This window comes from Brachionichthys hirsutus, chromosome 2 (genome assembly GCF_040956055.1).
Source record: "Brachionichthys hirsutus isolate HB-005 chromosome 2, CSIRO-AGI_Bhir_v1, whole genome shotgun sequence".
NCBI lineage: Eukaryota > Metazoa > Chordata > Actinopteri > Lophiiformes > Brachionichthyidae > Brachionichthys > Brachionichthys hirsutus.
In genome coordinates this window covers 17121716-17145602 of record NC_090898.1, presented here as the reverse complement: position 1 = coordinate 17145602, position 23887 = coordinate 17121716, and the positions used below count along the sequence as shown (strand labels likewise).

Here is a 23887-nt window from a genome sequence, read left to right as displayed (position 1 = left end):
TTGGGAAATGGTGCAAAGTGGCTTTACTGACATTAAATCTTCCCTCTGGCCTGGATGCCTGGACCGCGTGACCGAAGGGTCCGGACGCTCCTGCGTTCCTACACCTCGGCTCATGAGTGAGCTTTTATTCTGAAGAAGCAAAATGTTCCATTTCTGCACCTCAGCGGAAAACCGAGCATCCAGTATGTTGCTACTCCAATTAGTTCCAGAAATGGTTGCATAAGCCGTGTGCTCACCCAGACTTTGTCTGCATAGCCTACTTTCCCACACAGAGTAACCGTGAACCAATCGACTGATACCCAGGGGGGACGTGGGTTGACAGACTAAGCTTGTCCTGGCCTGTGATCATGTGGGACAATGTGAGTGTGGCCAAGTCAACAGGTGGCATCAGATTATCCGGTCCTGAGGCGGGGGGGTGTATCTAACACCAGTCTCAGAGCTCTCATGCAGCTGCTCCTATTTCCTTTCCAAAGACGAGCCAGAAGCATGAATCGATGTTATCTTCACAAAGCGATCGAGCTGGTTTCCAACATGCCTACATTGATTCTGTTGATCTATTTATCTCTTAACTAATGCTTGTCTTGCCATGGGATTTTGGGACAAAATATAATAATAATAATGCGTTGGTTTTATTTAGCGCTTTTCTGGACACCCAAAGACATTGTGCATTATTCTGAACAATCAGACAGCGGCAGTCACAGAAACGAGTGCTGAGACAAATGCCCTAGATCTGAAGCAAAGGGTCATTTTAAATATTATTAACGGACATGAAAAGCGCTGGTTTTGCAGCCATGTACAGATTCGTTCTCCCTCCTCTTCTGTTGGTCCCAGCAACAGCGTAAAAAGCTCCACTCTTTTTGTATTTAATTGTGGTTGTGTAGACATCCTTTCCTGCACACTGTAATCACGCTGCGTGGACAAGTCCACACAGGCCAGCCCTGAACAGTGTCGGTTTTCTTTCTTTTGGGAGCCTGGTTGCACCGCACATAAACGAGAAGCCGGTCCTCTCATCACTCTCTTGTTGAGTTTGTTTGATCACATCAAGGTGTGGTGGCAGGTATCTGTGCTTCAGGTTCCGACCTCACACAGGAAGCAAAGTGTCACGAAGCTGCCGCAAAACTGAACTAACGACCTCGAGTGATTCTCCAGTCCAGATCTGGGGTTTTGCTGAACCTCTGTGCCCTAGTGTTCGTATTTGCTTCAGGCTACGACAGGCCTGGGCAGACTACGGCCCGCAGGCCATATGTGGCCCGTTGGGCTTTTTAATCTGGCCCGCCGAATCATTAAATTAAATTGTATTATAATTAAACCTCATTCAGTTGACATTTTCCCTGTAAAAGGCCAGATCCTGTCATGTAGTCATTTATATTAGTTCACACAAACACTCCGTCCATCGGTTCCTGGCCCCGCCCCTCTGTCAAAGGGGGAGGAGTTGTTCCTTTGAAAGGGAGTCCTCATCCATGAAATGACTGGGTGACTGTCCTCATGGTTTTTTTCCTTCGCTTTCTCTTTTGCTCAGTTTGCCTAAGTTGAAATTGTTCATTTCTCCATCCTGTACTGCAGCTAGATCCCTCGAGATCCCTCGAGATCCCTCTAGATCCCTCTAGATTCCCCGTCCAGTAGTTTTACTGCTGTCTTTCTGAGAACTGCGTTAACTTGTGTAAAAAGGGTCGACCTTTAAGATGTTTTTAACTTCAGTCTGTCCACCAGTGGTTGCAAGTCTTTTATCTGCTTTGTTTTCTTTTTATCTTTTGTCTGCTGGTGTTGGGGTTAGGGTTAGTGTTAGGGTTAACACTAACCCTCTTCCCAGGTCGTCCTTGTAAATGAGAAGCTGCTTTCAATTGATTTTACCTGGTAAAATAAAGGTTAAATCAATAAAAGTGAGGGAGGACTTGCTACACCTTCATCCTGGGATTAAAAGATAAAAGAGCTGATTTAATGCCAAACTCCTGGACCCCGTCCTCAGATAGAAGCGGATCCAGTGAAAGGCGGGCTGGGTTCTAGAGCTCGGTGCTGGTGGTGCTGGTGGGTGTCGCGCTTTAATCCTCTCCATGCTCTGTGCAGTTTACATTCCAGTGCTGCTAATTCAGGTCTGAGCAGATATTAAAAAGCCTGGGGGGGGGGGGGGGGGGACTTGGAGAACGGATCAACACCCTTAAGTGACCAATCCGCATTCATTGACAGAATAACATTCCTTGTCAGAAACATTTTACATTAGTATCTTTTTGTTATTTTCTTTTTTATATATACTGCTCAAAACAATAACGGGGACACTAAAATAACTCATCCTAGATCTGAATGAATGAAATATTCTTATTAAATAATTTGTTCTTTACGTAGTTCAATGTGCTGACAACAACATCACACAAAAAGTATCAATGGAAATAAAATGTATTAACCCATGGAGGTCTGGATTTGGAGTCAAACTCAAAATTAAACTGGAAAAACACCCTACAGGCTGATCCAACTTTGATGTAATGTCCTCAAGACCAGTCAAAATGACACTCACCAGTGGGCGTGGCCTGTATGACCTCCCTGCAACGTCTGGGCATGCTCCTGAGGAGGTGGCGGATGGTCTCCTGAGATGTGCTCCCACATCTCCTTCTTTATTGTCATTATGCTAACACAACATCAAACAAAATACAAAATCTTTACAGAAGCAATTTTAGAACAAGGAGATATGTACCCAACAATGGAATAAAATAGCTTTGATGTGGTAACAATCGTGCAAAATGCAAAGCGTTGGTGGATGGAGCGAGACGATGCCCCAGATGTGCTCAATTGGATTCAGGTCTGGGGAAGGGACGGGTATTTATTTCCACATATATATGTAATTTTTTTATCTTGTTTTATATTTTTGTATTTATATTAACTGTTTTTTGTTTATTTATGTATATATATATATATATTTTCATTTATATTTATTTTTAATTGCGGCAATTTTGGTCCTCCACAGTGACCAAGACAAGCGTCTTGACGTGGGAAGATTCACAGGCGATTGTTACATTGGAGAAAATCCTGGTCATTTTTCAAAATAAAACACCTTTCAGATTATAAATCTGAAAGGTGTATTCAGTGTTTGGGGACCCCTGGGCTACGTGACACCCCCTTCCCAAGGGAGTGGGAGGCAGAAGATGCTCCCACCACTGGTTGGCTAGTCGGCACCATTGAAAAGAATGTGGTGAGTCAGCTGTTGGCTTTAGAAAATGTGCCGGGATTGTTGTTGTAAGGTGTTATGTCCGGGCAGAGAGGATTTGAGTTGCTATATGGAGTTATTTATTAGCTGGAACCATTTAAATGGGAAAAGTACCATGACTCGGTTGGGTGGAAATGCGAACTGGCAGGCCATGCCAACTGGAAAGGCCAGGAGTGGCATTCTGCCAGAGTGGGTTCGACAGTCAAAGCTGGAGTCTGGGCAGGCTGGATGATGCAGATCCAGTCAGGTCAGTGATTTATCAACATGATCAGATAGAAGGGTGGCTGGCCCAGCTCGCTGTTGCCTCAGCGGGGGCATGTATATGTTTACCAGGTGTGCTCAGAGGACAGGCAGTTCTGTCCTTTCATTTACACGGCACCGAGTGGTTTTGTCCAGGATCGTCATAAGATAACGACGTATTAGAGATCTGAACTCAGATCCACACTGAAGCCAGCTTTGTTCACTCTTAATTCAATTCAATTCAGTTTCATTTCTGTAGCACCAGATCACAACAGGAAGTCATCTCAAGGCACTTTACAGGCGTAGCAGGGAAAGACAGAACCCAACCTGACCCAGAAGAGCAAGAACTTTGGAGACGGAGGAAAGGAAAATTTGATTTTGAACCGATACGATACCGAGTCCCGATCTGATACTCCTTTAATACATAGAAAAAATTAAGAAGAGTGAAAAGCGGATCCAGGATGTCCCTTATTTCTTATTTTATCATCTTATTTCAACATTTAACTCTTAAACAGAGCACTTCTGTAGCGTAGCTTGAACATTCAAGTTATTGCTCCACAATAAACGAGCTTGATACATGAAAGCTCCGCCCCCTGTCTGATTTTGGAAATTTTTGGAACCAACAGCAGGCCAGCACTTTGGGACCGCAGGGTTCTAGTGGGGCAATATGGCATAATGAGCTCTGTAAGGTAAGGAGGGGCCTGGCTGTTGAGGGCTTTAAAAGTGAGCAGAAGGATTTTATATTCAAATTTGCGCTCTACCAGGAAGCCAATGCTGAGACGCCAGAACAGAGGAAATGTGTTCTCTCAGTCTGGTTCCTATTAAAACACGGGCTGCTGCATTCTGGATTAGCTGGAGATGTTTAATAGACCTTTTGGGGCAGCCGGACAGGAAGGAGTTGCAGTAATCCAGTCTGGAAAAGCATGGACAACTTCTTCTGCATCTTTTCCGGTTAATAGGTGCCTGACCTTTGAAATATTGCGAAGGTGAAAGAACGCAGTCCTTGAAACGTCCAATGTCCAATACTTACTAATAATAAATTATCAGTCAGACTCAGCACAGTGCTGAGTGACAACAAGCTAAAAAGGTGAGCACAATAGCAGCAACATGGCCAAACAATTTAACCAATTTAACCAATTTAACCAATTTAACCAATTTCAATGTTGCACTGTACTTGTACTGTGTTAACAATGACGAATAAAGCTTTCCATTTCCAATTTAACCAAAGAAGACAAATGAGTCAAATGTGCAAACACATCAGCAGTCAAGCACTTTAGTTAAAATACATCCACCGCATTGATCAGCATTACGGGAATGTAATGTTCAGGAGAGGAACATTTGCTATTCCTGTGTTGACGACCCACAGCTTGACGCCCGGGGGGGCATGCATACTCAAACAGATGTGAGCCATGCAGTCATTCCGATGGCAGCTTCCTGTGGCGTGGGCGTGGGATTGGTCGGTTAGGAGCACTTGTCTGTAAATCACTGCTGGGAATATCTCCAACACACAAGTGTGTGCAGAGCAACAACGGCCTTGAGCTTGATCTCACTCCAAACTGTGCTGTGAAGAGATGAGATATGGCAAAGGTCAACACGTCACAAAGCCCCATTTCCTGCCTCCCTTCATGCTCCATATATGGGTGTAAGTCTACCTCTGCTTGCTGCAGGTCACTCAGGCCTCCAAGGTGTGGGGAGAGGTCCCGCTGCCAGAAGACTTCAAGGCAGAGAAAGATGCACCGGCATCTCAGAGTTTACCGGATGACGACGAGGACTTTGCTGCTGACGCAGCTTCAGGAGGTGGGTTTGAAGAAAAGAAGCAGGGCAACACCTGGCCTGCAGGGCAACACCTGGCCTCGATGTACAGGACGATGCAGTCTTTAGATAGATCATCCCACCTCAGCCTTCTATTCTATTCTAACCCGAGTGCAGAGCTACATCTCACATACCCCTTTACTTTGATTGTGTCTCCAAAGACTTGCCCAGTGGAGAAGACGATGGAAGCACGCCATGGCCTCCTGTCTCCGAGACTACAAGTAAGAGATCAGAACAATCCTCTGGTCCGTGTCACGCGGCCCCCAGAGCTCCTCCATCTGTGATTTCAGTGTGTGTTTGTGTGGCTGACTGATGATGATGATGATGCCTTCACATCCTGCTAAACCCTCATCAAACACACAACTTCAGATCAGAGACAGAAACATCTCGGCAGATTCCACAGAACAATAGAATAGAAAGCCTTTATTGTCGTGGCATAGTAGCTACACAATGAGATTAGGAGCGCTGCTCCGGCTGGGGTCTAAAAAGAACATAAAACACAAATGATAACAGAACATTCAAGTACTTAAGATTCAAGTCCCCCCCCCACGAGGTTCTGTTTGTCTGTCTGTCAGCAGGATGGATCCGGAGGAATTAAATCTGAGTCATTATTGTGTCCCCAGACTGTCCTTGGTCAGGAAGGACTCACAGGGGGCTGCATTCTTGTGTCCCCAGACTGTCCTTGGTCAGGAAGGACTTACAGGGGGCTGCATTCTTGTGTCCCCAGACTGTCCTTGGTCAGGAAGGACTCACAGGGGGCTGCATTCTTGTGTCCCCAGACTGTCCTTGGTCTTCAGGATGTCAGGAAGGACTCACAGGGGGCTGCATTATTGTGTCCCCAGACTGTCCTTGGTCAGGAAGGACTCACAGGGGGCTGCATTCTTGTGTCCCCAGACTGTCCTTGGTCAGGAAGGACTCACAGGGGACTGCATTATTGTGTCCCCAGACTGTCCTTGGTCCTCAGGATGTCATTGTCATTGTTGAAGGTGTGTAGCTGTAGGTGCATGGGGGTGGGGTCAGTCATCCATCCACATTAGAACTGTGACACGGTCCTGTCACCTGTCCAGGGACTACCACTCTGCTACAATGCATGTTTCCTTCATGCTATCCCTGTACAGATCAATAAAAGCCATAGATCATTAGCAGATTCACTAATATATTTAGAATGCAAACACAACAGTGTTAAATAACTCCAGTAGTATTTGTAGTATTACTGGTATTTGTAGTATTACTAGGTGGTGGTCAGTCAGTGTCCTGGATTGGTGCAGCTGGGGGGGGGTTCCCAGCCGCGGTTCCAAACGCAGCCGGAGCCTGTGATTGGTTGGTGTAATGAATTCAACGCTACTGTGGGTGTGTCTTGAAAGATAAGGGACATGTTGTCGTGACCAGGAGTGACTCATCTTCCTTGTCCCTCCCATTCTGACTCCGACTGGGATCACATTTCATTAGGGACGTACTCTTGGGGCAGATCTCAGGTGGTGTGGGCGGGGCACGATTTCTGACAACGGTTTCCTTTGTAGTTTCCAGTTCTGTCGCTCCAGTTATCAGTTAGAGGCATCTAAATACTAAATAAATGAGGGTTGGGTCTCCTCTCGTCACTGAAAAGGCCCCCGTCCTGAAACCCAGCAGAGTCTCCAGAAGACATTTCCGGGCATCAACCAAAGCAGTGGGAGAGTGGATGAGTCACCACGAGTCAGCACAGGTACCGCTGCAGAAGGTGAACCAGGGAGGAGCTGAGCATGACGTGTGTTTGGTTGGTAGGGTGGCCTCTTTACTTTGACCCCCCCCCCTCCCTCATGCTGACATGAAAGTCGCCTTCCTTGTTGGTTTCCAGACTACGCTGCCTCTATTGTCTCATTGTCCACAGCGGGGGGGGGAGGGGGGGTAATGATTAACGGGACAGCCGGCAGTCGTGAGTACAACTTAGCTAGCTGCTGTAACTTCCTGTTTCCCTTTCTGATGTCACTTCCTTGTCTCTGACTGCTTCCAGTCATTCCCTGAAACGTTCACCTCTCTAACCCTAACTCGACCCCAATGACCTCTGTGCCGTGTCTCTTTGTTCCTTACCCCCATCGCCTTCAATAGGACACTGGTTGGACTGGACTTATCTGGGGAGCACAGAACCCAGTTGGACCGGACTACAGCAAGCCCCCCAGCTCGTCTGCTCTCTTGTCTTTGGCACACGGTGCTGCCACCTGCCCCCCTCACTCCAAAAACATCTCAGATAACATTCCAAGGGAGGCTCAGCTTGAGCATGCCGTGTTAGAATCCAGCCAGGGGGTGTGCCGGCGTCTCCCAAGGGTGGGGCTGTTCCATGGAGTAATGCAGTAACGTGCATTTCCAGGTGGAAACATCTCCGTTCAGATTAGCAGATTAGCAGATTAGCAGATGCTGCATCACATGATTGAGTGTCTTCATGCATGAAGGCGGTGCTGGATGCTGTCGGGCTAAAAAGCTGCTTCAGACTGATCTCCAGAGGCCAACCATCGGACCTGAGAGCGGGGCTTGGCTGGCCCCCCAGCTAAAGGGTTAAGCAGCAGAGACCTGTCTATGCTAGTTAATCCAAGGCAGCTGCACAGGAACATACGACACTGAGAGCGCCACCGTCTGGACATCGTTCCTGTAGGCCCTCCTTCACCGCCTCGCTTAATGGCCCAGTCGGTGCTGGGCCTATGCCTCGGAGGTTGAAGGTCAAACCCAAAGCTGCTTGGCTTTAAAGGCTAGCCTGGGTGCAGCACTCAGTCGGGTCTTTGTCTTCTGCACAGGCCCCTTGTTCAGAGGGGGGCCACCACACAGAGCCACCACAGTCCTACTGAACAGCTCTAATAGCTAAAGAAGTTGTGAATTACAAATGTGGAATGTCCCCCTTTCATGCTCTGACTGTTTCATCACCCTCTGACTTGGGGATTCCTGCACCCTGGAAACAGTGGGGGACGTAAAGGAGGGCTCGTTAGTGGGGGGGCAACCCCAGACTCTGGTCTCTGGACTTTAGGTTATACTTGGGTCCAGTGGGAGCTTTGATGGCTGCCTTTGATGTTGCCTCACGGTCTTTCTTCAGAGTCTGACAGCGAGAAGTGGAAGTCAGCACTGAAGCCTGCAGCACTGTTCCAGGTTTACATGAGCAAAACGTTCTAGATAGTACAAGTACAGTAAACAGTAGCGTGTATTACAGTACAAGTACAGTCACACAGTAGCGTGTATTACAGTACAAGTACAGTCACACAGTAGCGTGTATTACAGTACAAATACAGTCACACAGTAGCATGTATTACAGTACAAGTACAGTCACACAGTAGCGTGTATTACAGTACAAGTACAGTCACACAGTAGCATGTATTACAGTACAAGTACAGTCACACAGTAGCTTGTATTACAGTACAAGTACAGTAAACAGTAGCATGTATTACAGTACAAGTACAGTCACACAGTAGCTTGTATTACAGTACAAGTACAGTAAACAGTAGCATGTATTACAGTACAAGTACAGTCACACAGTAGCTTGTATTACAGTACAAGTACAGTAAACAGTAGCATGTATTACAGTACAAGTACAATCACACAGTAGCATGTATTACAGTACAAGTACAGTCACACAGTAGCATGTATTACAGTACAAGTACAGTCACACAGTAGCATGTATTACAGTACAAGTACAGTCACACAGTAGCATGTATTACAGTACAAGTACAGTAAACAGTAGCATGTATTACAGTACAAGTACAGTCACACAGTAGCTTGTATTACAGTACAAGTACAGTCACACAGTAGCTTGTATTACAGTACAAGTACAGTAAACAGTAGCATGTATTACAGTACAAGTACAGTCACACAGTAGCTTGTATTACAGTACAAGTACAGTAAACAGTAGCATGTATTACAGTACAAGTACAATCACACAGTAGCATGTATTACAGTACAAGTACAGTCTCACAGTAGCATGTATTACAGTACAAGTACAGTCTCACAGTAGCATGTATTACAGTACAAGTACAGTCACACAGTAGCATGTATTACAGTACAAGTACAGTCAAACAGTAGCATGTATTACAGTACAAGTACAGTCACACAGTAGCATGTATTACAGTACAAGTACAGTCACACATCCTGTCTCAGAGGAGCATTTCTTACGGTCTTGTTTCCGTTGAAAGTCCTTCGTACATAAATCATCCACAATTAACAATACAAATAAAAATAAAACCAATATTCAATAACTCAATTGATGCAACGTAACATTAGAAAAATAAAATGATTTTACACCGCCGATGCAAACTAACAATTAATCTAAAATAAATTACACCACTGATGCAAAATGACAATGAATGACAATAAATTACATAAATTACGATCAATTACAATCAATTACTAAGACAATTAATATGTGCAACGTCACATCAAAGTTGTGCATAAGGAAAGAGAATTCAGCTGTTTACCAGCCAAAGCTACAGCAATGGTGCGTAAGGCAACAAGATAGCACAGATGCATAAAACTTTATTGATCCCAAAATGTAAACCTTGTTCCCTGGCCTTTACCGCAGAGAATGTACAAAATAGACTCCTTGATTTCTATCCGCCTCTCATTGAAGCCACAGTAACACGCTTCAGTTTTAGGGAGTATTTGACCATACTCGTTGTTTTAACGGCTATGACGGCCGCTCAGCTGACGCGCTCCTCTCCGTGCTTCTAGTCTATTACAGAGCTCTCGTCAACTTTACCAAATCCCTGGTCTACGGCCCGGAGCTGGAAGACATCTTCTCAGCAGCCTTCAGTGAGATCTCTGAAGCAGTGGTGGATACGGTACGTACCGTTCTCACAGCGTAAGTTGCCGAGTGGCCTTATAAGGTTCAGCTATGCTAGTTTCTGCTGCGTGAAAATAAAGCCCAGGCTTATTTATGTACGTGACTTCTCTCCACAGCTGGAGTCGGAGTACAACAAAATGTCAGGAGTCCAGACGGTCAGCGTGGTCCTCATCAAGTAAGAACACGAAATGTCTAGAAACTCAGTGCAGGCGGCTGCAGCTGTGTGCGGTCTGGGAGTCGTCCTGTGGCCAGGTGACGCGTTCCTCTTCCTAAAATGCTCAGTTAGCAGTTCAGACTTTCTCCCAGGAATTTACCAGGAGTGCACAGTTTTATCCAGTAACCCCCCACCCACCTCTTCTTGCTCATTGAAGGAAGATGATAAGAGAAGATGGCGTGGATGTGTTTGTGGAGTTGGATGTTGGATCTGAATACGACAATGATGAACAAATCCGAAGCGTGCTCTACAATGTGGTGAAGGAGGGAGCGATCGCGTCTTACGTCACGTCAGTCCAAGGCTTTCAGTTCAGAAGACTTGGGGAAGGTAAGGCCTCAACAAAGAGGCGCCCCTGACACACCTGACGTGATGAGCTCTTATGCTACTCACAGCCATCAGTTGTCAGCCGGCGCAGCAGCGTCCTTAATATTTCCCTCTGGTTTCCAGTTAAAGTCACGTCTCGAGTGGAGCCTATAGTGGGGCCAGGTTTGTACTGTGCCATGCGTGCTGCATGGGGGATGAGCCGACTGTACCCTAGAACAGGGGTCCCCTACCACCGGGCTGCAGCGCAGTGGTTGTGTGTTGCATGGGGGATGAGCCGACTGTACCCTGGAACAGGGGTCCCCTACCACCGGGCTGCAGCGCAGTGGTTGTGTGTTGCATGGGGACTGAGCCGACTGTACCCTAGAACAGGGGTCCCCTACCACCGGGCTGCAGCGCAGTGGTTGTGTGTTGCATGGGGACTGAGCCGACTGTACCCTGGAACAGGGGTCCCCTACCACCGGGCTGCGCCCCCCCCCTGTTAGAAGATGATTGGAGACACATTTTGAAGGACAGTCGGGCATTTGTGATGTTGATATTTTACGATGACTGACTTTTGCATGGGAGCACCATTGTGAGGTCGATGTTTGTGTGTTTCCTTCCTTTGCACGGCGTGAGTTTGATTAGCGACGCCGCTGTTCACTGCGACCTTCAAGCATCTTCTGAATCTCACACGCCACCAGTCCCTCACAGTCACTGCGACCTTCAAGCATCTTCTGAATCTCACACGCCACCAGTCCCTCACAGTCACTGCGACCTTCAAGCATCTTCTGAATCTCACACGCCACCAGTCCCTCACAGTAAAGATCGGCTGATTCTGCAAATCTCATGGTTTGGTTGGAACCTTTTCAGAAAACAACAAAAACAATTATGAAATTTATTACATTTACTTAAATTGGCGAGTCGAGAGCACAAACATACTATGAAGGTTAATTTGCTTTTAAATTTGCCGCACATTAATGAACTAATCAGAAAAAATCAAACCCTAACTCATTTGTTAGTCTGTTAATGAAGTTAACTAGTAGCCCTGGAAGCAGCAGGTGCTGCGGCAGTGACAGTTATTGATCCAGAGGAGGGGGGCTCTGATCTCACTCTATGCCTATGGTAACCCTTTCTTAATCAACTTATTGGCAATCATTTTTTATTAGAGTATACCTAGTGCATACCTACCTACCAGTCTACCAAACTACCTACGAACCTGCGTAACAGCCTGCCTACCTGCCTACTTACCAGTCTACGTACCTACCTGCCTGCATACCTACGTAACAGCCTGCCTAACTACTACCTAAACAACAGAAGCAGCCTTATGGGGGATGTTCACTTCACTGTATTGTGCTTAGTTATGACTGTAGTGTGGTGGACTGTGGTGGACTGTGGTGGACTGTGGTGGACTGTGGTGGACTGTAGTGGACTGTAGTGGACTGTCATGTATTGGCAATACTATAATCTTGGCTTGCATGTCTGGTGTAGCTCAACACCACTCCTCCCTCCTCTCCCTCTGGTCTCTTAGTAACCCCCGGCATCAGACCCTGCATGGCAGATGAGCACAGGTGTGGTGATGGGACATGTATCCTGCTGGAATACCTGTGTGATAACAGACCTGACTGCAGAGACATGAGTGATGAGACGGAATGTGGTGAGTGGTTTAAGCTTGGACACAAAGTTTGTCCACCACTGGCTGGAGCATGGCATGGTGTCATGTAACCTTCCAGATAGGATTAACCACAGGTTTGTTTTAGAAGCAAGAGGGCCACGCCCACCAGCCTTCACCACCTCTCCCACCACGACTGCTACACCCATCCCCACCACCACCAAGAGGCCCAGACCTCCTGGGCCCTGCAGAGCGGATCAAGCCACCTGTCGAAGTGGGGAGTGTATCCCACGTGACTACATCTGTGACGGAGAGAGGGACTGCTCGGACGCAAGTGACGAGCTCAGATGCGGTGCGTAGCGTTTGCCGTGGACTCGGCTTCAGAAGACGCGGGCGTTCACCTTTCACTCATTCTCTTGTCTCAGGAACGCCATCGCCCTGTGAACCCAACGAATTCAAATGTAGAAACGGCCGCTGTGCCCTCAAACTCTGGCGTTGTGATGGAGACAACGATTGCGAGGATAACTCGGATGAAACAGACTGCCGTAAGTCTGCTGTTTTACATATTGTGCTTTACTTTCCATAAATGTTTAGTAATTGCCATTTAATCGATTTACTATTATTACCGCCGCCAAGGAGGTCATGTTGTTGCCGGCGTTTGTCTGTACGTCCGTCCGTTAGCATGAACAGCTGCAGCCTCGTATTTTGAACCCTGGCGTGATTCTCTTTTATGTGTCGTGGCGATAAATCGATGCTCTGATCACAAATAAAAAGTGCTTGTAAATCTTAACAGCCACCAAGGGACCTGAGGACAGGTGTGCTCCGGAGCAGTTTGAGTGTCTGAGCGATCGCACCTGCATCCCAGCAAGTTACCAGTGTGACGAAGAGCCGGACTGCCCCGACCGCTCTGACGAGTACGGCTGCAGTAAGTCCCTCCTTCTCTGGCGTCGGCATTCCTCGTGCGCTGTGACTGACTTGCTGTGAACCAGTGAGACTCTGCCGGTTCTGGTTTGGCTCATTTATGGCTTCCACTGGAGCACTAGATTGTAATCCCAAGTCACTACGTTAATTTTGGCGTTGAACGAGTTGTCTACCTCTACAGCGCCCCCTTCTGTGACAAGCACACCAGAGGAGTCTGTCCAGGCAGCGCGGGGGTCAACAGTGGCGTTCACCTGTCAGGCTGTCGGCGTTCCCACACCAATCATCACCTGGAGACTCAATTGGGGCCATATTCCAGCCAGCGGCAGGTGAGTGATCTGTGCTAGTATCGTTATCTATCTATGTACTCATTTTGACATTCGAGATTATTCAATTCACACAAAATGCATATTATACAGGGTTTTTATCTCTTACAATAAAACAGATTTTTGTTGATGCTACTTTCAGCGTTGCCTCCAACAAAACGTCTGCATCTAATGACATTCCATTTAATTAGAAACAGACCAAGAAGATTTGAAAGTGGAACAAGGTCAGTGACTTTAGTTACTGGGATTGTGTGCGCCTCACCTGAGTAGCTTCCTGTTCAGGGTTTGGTATTCCCAGTTCAGCCATCATTGGCTAAAGTGATCATTTCACCCAACCACAATGTCTACCCATGAAGATTCAGCTTTTTGAGTCTCTCGGGTCTGACTGTGTGGGTCTGTGGGACCCTACCAGGGCCCAGATCATAAACACACACAACTGGAAATGGGCGTATTATGTTTGTTGGATCTCAGTGTTTGGAATAGGTGGCGCCAGGAAAGCCTTGGGATGAGCTGAAAGATGCTCCGGGAAATGGGGATGTTCCTATTTAGCATGTTGCATCCATGACCTGTGGAAGTGGAAGGATATGAATGGAGCGATTGTCTGTGGTCCCAGGATCTCCATGACCAGCGTGAACGGCCGAGGCACCCTGACGATTCGTGATGTGAAGGAGGCGGATCAGGGAGCCTACACCTGTGAGGCCATCAATGCTAAAGGGCTGGTGTTTGGTATTCCAGATGGAGTGCTAACTCTTACATCAAGTCCAAATCCAGGTACTGGATTTCATCACCACCGCCAATGAGTTGATGTTCCAGTAGCAGTTTAACGGGACTTTTGTCTCTTTGTTTCCGGTAGGCAACTGTCCTGATGGTCACTTCAGTGTTGAAGGCCGTTGTGTTTCCTGCTTCTGTGCTGGACTCATCAAGAACTGCAAGAGCACTGTTCGCTACCGCAACCACATCAGCCTACGGTTCACAGACGAGGAAGACCTTAAAGGTACTGGAAGGCCGCCGAATGCCAAACTGAGTAGCAGTAAGCTCGTATGCTTCCAAAACGTTGAGCATGAGTCAGGAAGAATAAATCTGCTGTCATTATTTCCAGGTGTGAATGTCACCTACCCCTCTAGACCAGGAACTCCTCCTCTTTCCTCCACTCAGCTCCTCATTAACCCCGAGATGGAGGAGTTCCAACTCGTTGACCTATCGCGGCGTTTCCTCAACCTTGACTCCTTCTGGACATTGCCTCATCGGTTTCTGGGCAACAAGGTTGATAATAAAATGCTTTTCTGTACAGACCTTTGTTTTGGTCAATGAATTAACATATGCAGGTGTTAAAAACGTGCTTTATCCATTTTTAGATTGACTCCTATGGAGGATCCCTGAGGTACAAGGTCCGGTACACACTGGCCCGTGGTCTGTCTGAGGTCGTGGAGAAGCCTGATGTGATTTTGGTTGGAAATGGACGCCGGCTTGTGTACCGCAGAGGCAGCGCCGCCCCTGCCCAAGTGGTCAACCAAAAGGAGATGAAATTCAGTGAAGTAAGTCTTCCTTCAGAAACGTTCTTTGTGTGGTGAACGGGGGACCAACCCAAGCCCGGCCGGCTGTTGTTCCAGGACAACTGGCAACACCTTAATGGCCGCTTTGTGAGCCGGGAGGACCTGATGATGACGCTGGCTCACCTGGACAGCATCAGCATCCGCACCATCTACGACAACCACATGGTCAGTGTGGCACTCAGTGACATCGTCATGGATACCACCTCAGTGGAGTTCAGCACTCTGGGTCATGCAAAGGATGTCGAAGAGTGCAGGTAAGACAAAACTCAACCCGAGTACAACATAATAATATAAGAAAGTGCAGGTAGGATTTAAAGTGATCCAATATAACAGATAACCAGCAAAGCACAAGCGCATGTGTAACAGGACCCTGTCCATCATTCCAGGTGTCCTCCTGGATACTCGGGCCTGTCCTGTGAGACGTGCTCCCCCGGCTTTGAGCGTGTTCCTGGCGGGTCCTATCTGGGCACATGTGCTGGCTGTAACTGTAATGGACACGCCGTTGCATGTGACCCAATCAGTGGCCACTGTTTGGTAATATCACTGACATTTATTTCTGCTTAGAGGAAACATGTCTTGTCTTAAGATGACGGTTAGCGCGGACTGAAGAGTAGCGGCTTGGCTGTTCTCTCTCTCTACGGTTTAAACCGACAGGCTGTTTCACGTTATGCTGAACAACCTCTGACTCGGCGTTACGTTTGGAGTTTGGCCTCCGCAGCACAAAAACAGAAAGTCTTTCTGCATGGCTCCCACGTCAGAAAATGACCCGAGACTTCTGGCCCCCACAGAGCTGCCAGCACAACACCGAGGGCCCTCAGTGTGACAAGTGTCGCCCCAGCTACTTTGGTGACCCGAGGCGAGGCCGCCCCGATGATTGCAAGCCCTGCCCCTGCCCGTACTATGAGACTACACGGCGGTAAGGACCCGGACCACACGCCTCTTCATGGCTGCTTGACTCACTAAAGATGGTGCTCATTATAAATGCAGGTTTTCAGACACCTGTTTCCTGGATGTTGACCAGCAGCCAACGTGTGACGCATGCAGGCCTGGTTACACAGGAAGACGCTGTGAAAAGTGAGCAACTGCACCTTTAAAGACGAGCTGTTTGGAGGGAGTGTAATAGATTACAAGGAACGCTAGAGTAGCTTCCAGAAAACCTGTGACGAGGCAAAAGCAGAATGACTTCAATGAAGTGCTCATTACATGTCTTCATGTTTCTGTGAAATTTCAGGTGTGCAGCTGGTTACCATGGTAACCCCCTCCTGCCAAGCGGGAAATGTGTTCCTAGCCGTGAGTACATAAGTTGGGGGACGGGGTGGGGGGCACTCATCGGTCTGTGCGTAGTGATTACACTAGTGCGTTGTCCCTGGTGCTATCGCAGGCCTCAGGTATGCAGGGGGGGTTGGATCACTCCCAGGTGTGCTTTTCCTTTCCCCGTATGTCATCTTCTTTCCATCGTTCTCTCCCTGCAGAAAGTGCCACGTGTGATAACAAAGGCGTCGTCAGCGCCACCAGCAGGCCGTGCAGCTGCAAGGTAGGAATGTGAAGACGCACTCTGCAGCTAACTGCTGGGTCCCACCTAGCCCCTCATTGTTCGTTGTTGTGTACAGAACAATGTGGCGGGCGCCCTGTGTGACGGGTGCAAGCCCGGCTTCTTCCACCTGTCAGAGGGTAACCCCGAGGGCTGTCTACGCTGCTTCTGTATGGGCGTCACCCAGCAGTGCACCAGCTCCACGTGGAATAGAGACCAGGTAGGGAGGCGGTTGCTGCAGGTGAGTAAGCACTGATTGTTCCCAGGTGGGGTCATGTCTGAATCTCAGGTGTGCCTATTAGGTGCGAGGAGGCGTGAATGGACAGCTCTTCTCTCTCGCCAACGCCGCCAACAGCAAAACCATCTCTGAAGGCATCTTCCAGAGGGGCCCCTCTGAAATTGTCTACCGCTCCTTCTCCAGTGTCTCCAGTGATGTCTACTACTGGGTCCTGCCCGAGAGCTTCCGAGGAGACAAGGTGAGAGGAAGACAAGGAAACAGCAAGAAGCTGAAGCTTTTGAGCTGCTCTCATTCACAGGCTTTGAGGCTTTGGCTTGAACTCACAGTCGAGACCAACATGGCTGTCCCGTGACTCCCCCCACAGTATCACGGGGGTGAAACACCTTTCCACTATTTACCATGTTGCATGCAGGTGACGGCTTACGGTGGGGAGCTTCGCTACACCGTGCGCTTCGAACCATTCCAGCGCTCGTTGATGATTGATGGTCAGCCGGATGTGGTTCTCCAGGGCAGCGGCATCTTCCTCGAGCACTACTCTCAAACCAGACCCATCGGCCGGGTCCCACAGACCATCGGCGTGACCTTCAGAGAGGTGCTCGTCATTGTTCACGTGGGACTGATTTACAGCCGAATGTCCACACAGCTTGGGAATACTAAGACGTCTGTTCTCTGTCCTTGCTGCTGATAGTCTGCGTGGCGCAGAGCTGACGGGCAGCCATGCAACCGGGAGCACCTGCTGATGGCTCTGGCTGACACCAGCCTCTTCATGATCAGGGCCTCCTACGCCAACCAAATGGCAGAAAGCAGGTGCGCTTTTGAATCTCACTTCAGGAGCTTCATCTAATATCAGTATCTGAGTTAATGGAGAATATAAAGTGTGTTGTTAATCGTGTGTTTTTGTGTTACGCAGTATCTCAGACATCAAGATGGACATTGCTGTTCCTCAGACGACTGGTCTGGAACGGGCCCTGGAGGTGGAAGACTGTGCCTGTCCTCAGGGATACAAAGGACCGTCTTGCCAGGTACACATTTTAACTTTTCATCTGGGTTTTACGGATTTAGCTGTTTGATGAGTCTACTTGGTTGTCATGGAGATGGCTCACCACTTGGCTGAAGTATGGCAGCACCATTGAGCCATTACATCTAACCAAACTGGTTGATTTTGTTAAAAGCCCTCAGATATTTGAATTCAGCTTCACATTAAGAGGCAGATCTAAAATATCATGTAACATTCCTTAGGATTACAGGATATATCGAAGAAGAAGAAGAAGAAAGCCTTTATTAGTGTCATTGTAATGTTTACATCGGTAGAAGGATGCTGAGGATGGAACTGCCAGGGAACAGGACTAGAGGACGACCCAGGAGAAGAGACATGGACGTAGTGAGGGAGGACATGAGAGTGGCTGGTGTTGGGGAGGACGATGCAAAGGACAGGGTGAAGTGGAGAACGTTGGGTTGCTGTGGCGACCCCTCAGGGGACAAGATGAAAGTACAGTAGTAGCGGTAGTAGTAATGTTTACACTGCAAGCACACAACGAAATTACGTTTACACCCCTTGAAACTGTGTGTGTGTGTGTGTGTGTGTGTGTGTGTGGGTGTGTGTGTCTGTGTGTGTGTGTGGGTGTGTGTGGGTGTGTGTGGGTGTGTGGTTTGATGCAAATCCCGACAATAATTCAGATCTGGATCAACATCTGCTTTCGTTTGAGGTCATTTATAATTCCTAAACAGCCGGTTTGCGTTTGGTGCCGTGCTGGTCCAGTAGGGCTGGTCCAGTAGGGCCGGTCCAGTAGGGCCGGTCCAGTAGGGCCGGTCCAGTAGGGCCGGTCCAGTAGGGCTGGTCCAGTAAGGCCGGTCCAGTAGGGCTGGTCCAGTAGGGCCGGTCCAGTAGGGCTGGTCCAGTAAGGCTGGTCCAGTAGGGCTGGTCCAGTAGGGCTGGTCCAGTAGGGCTGGTCCAGTAAGGCTGGTCCAGTAGGGCTGGTCCAGTAGGGCTGGTCCAGTAGGGCCGGTCCAGTAGGGCCGGTCCAGTAGGGCTGTTCCAGTAGGGCTGGTCCAGTAGGGCTGGTCCCGTAGGGCTGTTCCAGTAAGGCTGGTCCAGTAGGGCCGGTCCAGTAGGGCCGGTCCAGTAGGGCCGGTCCAGTAGGGCCGGTCCAGTAGGGCCGGTTCAGTAGGGCCGGTCCAGTAGGGCTGGTCCAGTAGGGCCGGTTCAGTAGGGCCGGTCCAGTAGGGCTGGTCCCGTAGGGCTGGTCCAGTAGGGCTGGTCCAGTAAGGCTGGTCCAGTAGGGCTGGTCCAGTAGGGCTGGTCCAGTAGGGCCGGTCCAGTAGGGCTGTTCCAGTAGGGCTGGTCCAGTAGGGCTGTTCCCGTAGGGCTGGTCCCGTAGGGCGGCGGAGCTTGTTCTGGACAGCACCGTGAAACCTGGAACACGGGCAGATTCTCCGTCATCTCCGGCGTCTCACCTGAGGCTTGTCTCCGTCTTGTTGCAGGAATGTGAAGACGGGTACAGTCGCGCTGCCTCTGGCCTTTACCTGGGCACCTGTGAGAGGTGTGACTGCAATGGCCACGCCAGCAGCTGTGACCCAGAGACCGGCAGCTGCCTGGTGGGTTTAATGCTACTCTTCTTCTTCTGTTCTTTGAACCTGCTTTGATCTCTGCAGTGGAATGCCGTTTACACCAACTGTTCCGTGAATCTCACCTCTTCTATATCAAAAGCAATGTCTCCACAACTCGGCTGGACCAAGGTGTGATCGCTGTCAGGATGGTTACTATGGAAACCCATTAGCAGGTGGTGTTCAGGCCTGCCAACCGTGCCCCTGTCCTGGAACATCTTCCAGCAGCCAGTGAGTTCATGATTTAAGGCAGAGGTGCTGATATCCAACTCAAGCTTACAGATGAGGGGGGGTCCATTTTAAATGGCCCCATCCACTCAGCATCAACGAGTCTCTTACTTATTCATTTGAAAGGGTGAAGACCTCAATTATGCTAATTATGACCTATGTCATGACAAGTCTAACGATATGCGCGTCACCTTTTGGCCTAGATTCTCCTCAACCTGCTATCTGGACTCTGATGGTCAGCCAACCTGTGACAACTGCCCCCCAGGATACAGCGGCCGGCGCTGTGAAAGGTACTCCCACCCCTTCTCTTTCTGCCTTCCTTCCTGTCCTCTGTCCTCTGTCCTCTGTCCTCTGGACACTGCTGTGTTTGGGGTTCCTGGGCAGCATCCAAGCCTGCGGGGGCTGGCAGTAGAACGACCGGTTTCCTTCACAGGAAAGGGATGGAAAGCATGTCTGTTCCTAACATCTGTCTTCATCCAGCTGCAGTTGTAACTGGGTGGTGTCGGATGAGGGGTGGGTCCAAATCGCTGCCACCTTCTGACCTTTCTGGAAGTTTGGTTTGCGTCCTGTTTTCCAGAGCTGCTGGTGGATTTTGTCTCCTTGCATTCATTGATCTGCAAATTGTAGTAATCTCCAATCGCGTGTCTTTGTTACAGGATAAGGGGCCTTTAGTGGTGGTCAGATCATTTTAGTTTTGTGGAACTCACACACAGGAGGCATAGCGGCGCTGTGTGTCCTGAGGAAACGGTTAGCTTGGTTGGCTGTAGATCTTTGGCTTCAGTCTTTCTTCCTTCGTAGAGATTGCTTTCTGCTTCAGCTTTGCTGGCTGCAACATTGTCGGGTGTTGGTTCATGTGATTGCTGTTCATGCACAGACCAAATGTACCTTCTGGCTCTAAGACATAAATGTAGACATGGCATTTATGAGGACTCCTGTCTGGCTAATTAATCTTTGCCCTGAAGGCAAAGATGATGAGGTGACTGGCAAACTTTCAAATGATTGTTTGAACATCTCTGCCTACATCATTCACGATTCTGCTGTTTTGACATTAAGAGAGGAGAAGCCATCTGCAGACAGTTGTGGAGACCCCTTCCCAGAGGAGCCAATTGAAGGCCTCCTACCTTTCGGATGTGGCGCTGAACCAGTTTTCAATTTCAGCTTGGAGAAAGAGATAGTACACTATGGCAGTGGTGATGACAATGAGAGCTACCAGTGGACCAGCACTGTAGGAACAACTTTACCTACTACCCATTCCACTAGAGGAGCTGGGGTGGGCATTGTCTCACGGACTCCCAGACTCCCCCCACGCTTCACGCCCAGTCCAGAGAGCAGACACTCCAGCTTCCAGCATCTGCTCCGGATTCACCTGAACACCTTCAACCAACGCTTGAGCATGCTGGAAAGAAACACTCTTGATATGAAGGAGAGCATTCAAGGCATGGAGGACAAGCAGAACAATCTCAGCTCTCAGTTGAAGGAGCTCATTGCGATCCAGTCTGCTGGGGAGAAGACCAAGAATATTAGTGAACTGGAGAAGAGCTACGTGGACATGGAGGCCCGTCTGAGCAGACTAGAGGGAAGGCTGGAGATCCTGATTGACGGCTTCACTGCCCTGGCTCAGGAGATGAACAAGATGAAACGTGCTCGACACACTTCTCGCTTGTACCAAGAAAGGAGAGCTCTGCCGTCAAACACCACAGTCCTTGAAATACAGTCAACACCTCCGGTTCCAGTCAGAACACTGCCGAACCAAAGTCCATTCTTCAGCAGATCCACCGTGTCCAAAAGCATTCCTACCCCAGCTCTGCCTGCTAGAAAAAGCATGTCTGCTTCTCGGCGGGAGAGAACGTTCACCAATACGTCGTTAGAAAACACGACACAACGTCAGTCCGTCACTTCATCACCCAAAAGTCCAGTTTCAACAACGGTAAAGTTGAAAACCACTTTCAGTCCACCGAGGACTACTTCAAAAGCTGCAGCGAAGCCTGAAGTAAGAAGAGCTGGTGGCAGGAGGTCCACTGTGACGTCTAAACGTGTTGTACATCCAAACAACACAAACCCAGACCGAGTGAAAAACGAAGGAACTATCACTACATTTCAACTGCAGCCACCGTCTCACAAAGCAAACCGTGCAAAGCCCATTCAGGACATTAAAAAGGATCAGGCTCTTCTTGTCAAAAGCAACGGACGTAACGAAGCATTTCGATCAGACGCACCACTTCCAAAAACGGTTCAAGAGGCTGGGCAGGCTCGAGAGTCCATTTCAAAGAAACTCTCAGAACCACACAAGGGTAAATCTACCCAGAATGAGCCAAAAACTAGGACTAGGACAAAGCATGTCACAAAGAGCATAATCACAGCCAGAAAACTGGCCAACACCGCTGCTGCAAAGAAGCCTACAGCAAAACGAAAGTCCACCACTCCTAAAGCAAAGACCGCTGCTGTAAAGATATTGGTGAAAACCATTTCAAGTGCCCCCAAGACCAAGACTACCACTGCAAAGAGAGCCACAAACAGGCTCCAGCAGAAGAAGAAGAAGAAGAAGAAGAAGACCAAGACTCAGTCACATGTTTTGGACATCCTGAAGGTGTTACGTGGAACACACAAGTCTCAAAAACACAAAAACAATGGAGAGCGTTCTCTTCATGTAGTCGTGGGAAGGCTGGCTATTCCTATAAGAATTATCCCTGACTACTAGGCCTGTGTTCATGCTTTTATTGATGTATTTATTTCTGCTACTGCAACTATTTCTATAGAAATTTATGAAGGGATTGATTTTATGAAACGTATAATTATCTGATACCATCCTGATGTAATGTTATAACTACCTGATAAAATCCTTCCATGAAGAGATAGGCTAGCATCAGTACCTCTTACATATATACAGTTGTATACCTCAAGTTTCACCAGTCACACCGTAAATACGTAAATATGTGGGCGTCCCCGCCAGCCGTCCAGAACTGAAGAACCTCTGGGATGAGGAGTGAAGCATCTTTAAACACCATGTCCAGCTGACTTTATTTAACGTGGAGATCTGCCCCCTAGTGGTCGCACACGCTGCAGTAATCATGCATCAGTAAGAATAGGTTGAAAGAGAAAAGTTATTGTGATGACAAACTGAGATTTTTTTCATCCATGGTCCAGAGATGATGCTGATTTTGCGTGTTCATTATCAGGTGAAAAATGTGTCATGTTCAGCACATTCCTGTTGGCTTCACACAGGGTTGGGCTCAGAAGTCATGTTCTGGTTAGATATCTGATTATGAGGTGGACATTTTGGACTCTCCACTTCTAGAGACCAATCACACACACGGACGTCATCAATATCCCGCCTTAAGGCCATCAATGTCAAATGGTGGACTGGGAGGGCCTCATCATAAAGCAGATGATCAAACCTTCAACATAAAATGCTTAGGTTGCATATGTAGCTGATAATATCTTGATTTTATTTTGACAAGGAAAGGAAAGGACATGACTCATCATCTGGGGACCGTGAATATGTAAGACTGGGGGCTTTCCTTTCTGTGTGAACCTGTAAGTTTAGTCGTGTTAGTTTGCTGTGAGAACATGTTTGTAATTTTGTGTTAACCTGGGCTGTAATTCTTTCCTTATGGCCTCAGAATCAGTTTGTTGTCACTGAGGGTTCACAGACTTGGAATTTTCCTCATTGAAGTTGTGCAACAGGTAACAGTAATAAATGCTAGCTACAGCGCTAGGCTGTAGCATACGCCCTAAAATCTTATCCATGTCGATCTGAATGAATTTTCTATTTCCCTATGATAAATTATTCTCGAGGAGATTTAAATCTGGTTTTAAGGGTTACCCACACTTTAGAATGAATCTGCTGTACATCTCAGGAGTTTCTTTAAAAATGGAAAAACATGTATAGCACGGGAGTCTTCTGGCTGGCCGCAGGCCTGTGGATCGACGGAGGACTGGTGAGGTAAGACTAGCAGCCGCTGCTTTTAGCTTGAGCCGTCTTTGTGCTGAGGCCAGTTGCATTACTTAAAGACGTATTGCTTTGCTGTCTCACAGTATTAAAATAACTTGCTCTTCATGTGCGCTCTTTTCCGGGAACAAGCTAACTTTTCCAGTCATGCCTTTAGTTTGCTGGTTCCTCAGGTACAGCTAGATGTCACATGACAGATGGAACGCACATCTGAGGCATGTTGTTTGTGTGTTGATGATGATGATGATAGAATGTTATCCAGCACAAGCAGCCGTTTCTTATGTGTCTGAAGAAAAAGCTGGGTGGAGCTGTGGTTCGGTGATGAGACTGTTAAATAAAGTCTAGGAGGTGATGGGACAGATCATTAAGGT

The 23887-nt window shown here is 48.2% G+C and overlaps 1 protein-coding gene across 1 annotated transcript in view; it reads left to right on the top strand.

Annotated features, from left to right (window-relative positions):
- hspg2 (heparan sulfate proteoglycan 2) overlaps window positions 1-23887 on the top strand; it is an 86555-nt gene that overhangs the window by 13971 nt on the left and 48697 nt on the right. The window contains 28 exon segments of the mRNA XM_068749964.1: window positions 5104-5233; window positions 5410-5469; window positions 9932-10041; window positions 10160-10218; window positions 10415-10584; window positions 12089-12214; window positions 12318-12521; window positions 12595-12714; window positions 12963-13094; window positions 13272-13416; window positions 14027-14184; window positions 14267-14407; window positions 14513-14676; window positions 14769-14948; window positions 15024-15220; window positions 15353-15500; window positions 15755-15882; window positions 15954-16040; window positions 16198-16256; window positions 16439-16500; window positions 16577-16717; window positions 16800-16973; window positions 17148-17327; window positions 17424-17542; window positions 17646-17757; window positions 19217-19330; window positions 19443-19570; window positions 19771-19857. Coding sequence (XP_068606065.1) covers window positions 5104-5233; window positions 5410-5469; window positions 9932-10041; window positions 10160-10218; window positions 10415-10584; window positions 12089-12214; window positions 12318-12521; window positions 12595-12714; window positions 12963-13094; window positions 13272-13416; window positions 14027-14184; window positions 14267-14407; window positions 14513-14676; window positions 14769-14948; window positions 15024-15220; window positions 15353-15500; window positions 15755-15882; window positions 15954-16040; window positions 16198-16256; window positions 16439-16500; window positions 16577-16717; window positions 16800-16973; window positions 17148-17327; window positions 17424-17542; window positions 17646-17757; window positions 19217-19330; window positions 19443-19570; window positions 19771-19857 — 3635 coding nt within the window.